The sequence below is a fragment of the Bombina bombina genome, chromosome 10 (genome assembly GCF_027579735.1).
Source record: "Bombina bombina isolate aBomBom1 chromosome 10, aBomBom1.pri, whole genome shotgun sequence".
Classification (NCBI taxonomy): Eukaryota; Metazoa; Chordata; class Amphibia; order Anura; family Bombinatoridae; genus Bombina; species Bombina bombina.
This window is the reverse complement of record NC_069508.1, coordinates 39,439,779-39,444,182: the sequence shown is the minus strand read 5'-3', so window position 1 is coordinate 39,444,182 and position 4,404 is coordinate 39,439,779. Positions and strand designations below refer to the sequence as shown.

The following is a 4,404-nucleotide window of genomic DNA, read 5'->3' as shown; positions in this document are numbered from 1 at the left end:
TTGTATCTAAGCCTCTGCAGACTGCCCCCTTATGACAGTTCTTTTGACAGACTTGCATTTTAGCCAATCAGTGCTGGCTCATAAATAACTCCACGTGTGTGAGCACAATGTTATCTAATATGAAACACATGAACTAATGCCCTCTAGCTGCGAAAAACTGTCAAATGCATTCAGACAAGAGGTGGCCTTAAAGGGCTTAGAAATTAGCATATGAGCCTACCTAGTTTTAGCTTTCAACTAAGAATACCAAGAGAACAAAAGACATTTTTAAAAGTAAACTATAAAGTTGTTTAAAATTACATGCCCTATCTGAATCATGAAAGTTTAATTTGGACTTTACTATCCCTTTAAGGCTCTTTTAAAGTGTTGTCAGACACACAGTGAAAACTCTTGCCCCATTACAAACACCAGAGTTCCTGTCTGAATGACATCAAATGGCTATTTTGTAGGGTTTACAAAGCCAGTCTCTGAGCTTCCAGCTGCACAACATATAGTTTGGGGTGTCTGCCTGCAGTCACTTGCACAGCTTTACCTTGCTTATAAATGTCCCAGTTTACAAAGTGAAACCAGGGACCACCCCAACACTATTACAATCCCAGCCCACTCTGCTCCCAATCCTGTTCACCAAAAACCAATGACTCCACCCCTGACATCATGGTTCCTCCCACACAACACCAATGACCCCACCCACAGATATCCCTTACTCTAAGCCTTCTGGTCCCAGAGAGCATCAGGCAAATTTTATGAGATATGCAGTACCCACTCACCCCCTATACTCTGCTTGTGGAAAATTCCAATCCATCAAATGCCTTTCCAGCAGATTTTCACACTACTTTTGGACTTTTCAAATTTATCATCCCTGATCTATTAGAAATCTCTTTCAAACAATAGATAGTGCCAGTGTGTGCATTTTTTTCAATGCTTCTGCACACGCTCAGTTCACAAATTAATTAATGCAATTTTTTGTTGCATAAAAAGTTATATAGATCCTATCATTATTTTAGAATCTGAAACTTATTCAGATTAAATATGATTATCATGATGATAATTTGTGATTGCAATAAAGCACTTGGATGCCAAACATGTTAATTATAAAATTACTCAATATCATATGACGTTAATTTCACGCACATCATGAAAAACCTGAATTCATTTCCATCAGGCAGTGATCAATATTGAATGCAAAAAAATCAATGAGAAGCGCAAAAAGTGCTGAGGAAAGTACTAGTGGCACTATCAATATATAGAAATGTACCAATAAATGTACTATCAATATATAGAAATGTACTAATAAATGTACTATCAATATATAGAAATGTACCAATAATCTAACAATATAGGTGTTAGGTTCAATATGCAAAGAAAGGCTTAAAAATTGCCAAGATTAAAATTCTGCATTAAAAGTCCAACATATAGAACTTAAAATCCTGCTCACAGTGGCTAGTATACTTGGAGTCACACACCACCTGTTAATATAAAACTGATAGATCCAAATAGTCACATAAACTGCTATTTCTATAGCAGAGACAAACTCAAGTTGATACAAGTAATCGTAGTGTTGTCAATGTTACCTTTTCACAATTACACCCTGTACATCCGACCTCTTGAGTAGTCTAACTCACACGGTTTCACTGGAAACATACCTTGCTCCCCGGCCTAGGTACTATTATTATTATCGGTTATTTGTAGAGCGCCAACAGATTCCACAGCGCTATAAACAAAGGGGGAGTACAACAAAACAATTATAGTGATCAACTGGGTAGAGGGCCCTGCCAAGAATTGCACTGTTGTAGTCAGTAGTAGAAGGTGATCTACAAACATCTGGACTCTTAGGCTTACATGCTAAGGGGGTTCAGGGGATAGCAATTGAGGAGAGGAACTGGTATAAAGTAAGGTTAGCATAGGTTGTATGCATCCCTGAACAGTAGAGTCTTTAGGGAGCACTTGAAGCTTTCAAAACTAGGGGAGAGTCTTGTGGAGCGAGGCAGAAAGTTCCACAAGATGGGTGCCAGTCGAAGTCCTGTAAACGGGAGTGTGATAAGGTAACAAGAGAGGAGGAGAGTAGGAGGTCATGAACAGAGCGAAGGGGACGGGAGGGAGAGTATCTGGAGACAAGGTCTGAGATATAGGGGGAGCAGTGCAGTTAAGGGCTTTGTATGTCAGAGTGAGAATTTTGTGTTTGATACTGGAGGCAAGAGGAAGCCACTGAAGGGATTGGCAGAGAGGTGCAGTAGATGAAGAGCGACGTATAAGGAAGATGAGTCTGGCAGAGGCATTCATTATGGATTATAAAGGAGCTAGGCGGCAGGTGGGGAGACCAGAGAGGACAGAGTTGCAGTAATCGAGGCGGGAAAGAATGAGAGAGTGGATTAAAATCTTAGTTGTGTCTTGTGTAAGCAAGTGTCTAATTTTAGAGATTTTTAAGGTGGAAGTGGCAGGCTTTAGCCAAGGACTGAATGTGAAGAGTGAAAGAAAGATCTAAGTCAAATGTGACCCTGAGACTGAGACATCGGGCATGCGGGGTAGGGGTAATGAAGGAGTTGTCGACAGTTATAGAGAGATTGAGGGTGGAGAGTTTGGAAGAAGGGGGGAAAATGAGGAGCTCAGTTTTGGAGAGATTTAGCTTAAGGTAGTGAGAGGACATCCAGGAAGAGATGTGAGAAAGACAGTTAGTGACTCGGGTTAGCAAGGAAGGAGATAGGTCTGGTGCAGAGAAGTAGATTTGGGTGTCATCGGCATACAAATGATATTGGAAACCGTGGGACTTTGTTAAGGAACCTAGTGATGACGTGTAAATTGAGAAGAGAAGGGGACCGAGGACATAGTCTTGCGTACTCTGACAGAAAGTGGTGACGGGGCCGAGGAGGACCCAGCGAAGGCTACACTGAAGGTACGGTTTGACAGGTAGGAAGAGAGCCATGAGAAGGCTGTGTCACAGATGCCAAAGGATTGGAGGGTTTGGAGCAAAAGAGGGTGGTCAACAGTGTCAAAGGCTGCGGACAGATCAAGGAGGATAAGCAGAGAGAAGTGGCCTTTTGATTTTGCTGTAAGTAGGTCGTTGGTAACCTTAACAATTGCTGTCTCTGTAGAGTGATGGGGACAAAATCCAGATTGCAGTGTGTCAAGAAGGAAGTTTAACGTAAGGAAATGGGATAGGCGTGCATATACTAGATTTTCGAGAAGCTTTAAAGCAAGAGGGAGGAGGGAAATAGGGCGGTAGTTGGATGGGGAGGTAGGATCAAGGGAAGGTTTTTTGAGGATAGGTGTGACCAGTGCATGTTTCAGCGATGAGGGAAATATACCGGTGCTGAGGGAGAAGTTGTATATGTCAGATGACACACTCACGGTGGGAGCTTAGCGTGTTCTTTCGCAGTCCGCGATCAGTGAGTATTCCGATGAGATCTCGGATGAGCTGTAAGTGACGTGGACTATTTTAAGTGATCAATACTGAATCAATCTGACATTGGCTTTGTGAAGCTAATGTCTTGCTGAAAAAACTTGCTGCAACATGGCAACTAGAAAATTGCGGCATTCAAAAAAAAAAATTGTACCTGTCACAGCTGCAAATTGCAAGTTCAGATTAAATTTAGTGAATGGAACTGGATCTATATGGACACAGCTTACTTTTCAACGCTTAGAATGTGTTCCGCTGTCATGGATACCGCCATCACAAAATACACTTACAAAACCAACTAATTAAAGGGGGAAAATACACCCTCTATCACAGTCTAACATATGCACAAAAGAAAACTTTAAAAAAGAAAACTTAAAGAAAAATAAAAAATTAGACAACCTTGTTAGTTTTGAAATAATGAGACATAAACGTGAGGTGCAATATTTCAGAAGAGCATAAGAATCTTTCGGATTTCTGTATGTTTGGCCGACATTTAGGTAAAAATCCCGGCAACGCCTCTAGAACCCCCATACCATAGTTGTGTCTGCAAAGTTCCTGAGAGCCTCCGTTTTATCCAACAAGACTTTACCCTAATCAGACATAATTGCAAATATTCAACACCTGCAGACATTTATGTTAATCGTGTCTTAAGCGTTTTGCCAAGGTTGTTTTAAATGCTATAGGTTCTGTTTTTTTTGTATGAAATTTCATGTATTTGGCAATTATAGATATTAATGTCAGGAACCGAACTAACAATAAGTTTAGAAAGATGCACAATGAATTTCCAATATGATTTTGTTTTCAATTTATAGTTTTTGCTTCCTTAAAATTCTGTGACAATCCCTGAAGAAGAAAATAAATTAATTGAAAACCCTATGAAAATTTCTTTTAGGCTTTCAGCATTTATCAAGATTTTTTGTTTTTGCTACATTTAGTATTTTGAGTAGTTTTACTAATTAAAACAAAATGGCTCTTCTGATATTCTGGAATAGCTTACCATACCTACTAAC

At 40.0% G+C, this 4,404-nt stretch overlaps 1 protein-coding gene across 1 annotated transcript in view; it reads right to left on the bottom strand.

Moving 5' to 3' along the window:
* Positions 1-656, bottom strand: part of RGS8 (regulator of G protein signaling 8) — a 20,014-nt gene extending 19,358 nt beyond the window's left edge. The window contains exon 1 of the mRNA XM_053693122.1: positions 592-656. Within this exon, the coding sequence (XP_053549097.1) occupies positions 592-656 (65 nt within the window). The remainder of the gene's footprint in view (positions 1-591) is intronic.
* Between the last annotated feature and the right edge of the window lie 3,748 nt (positions 657-4,404).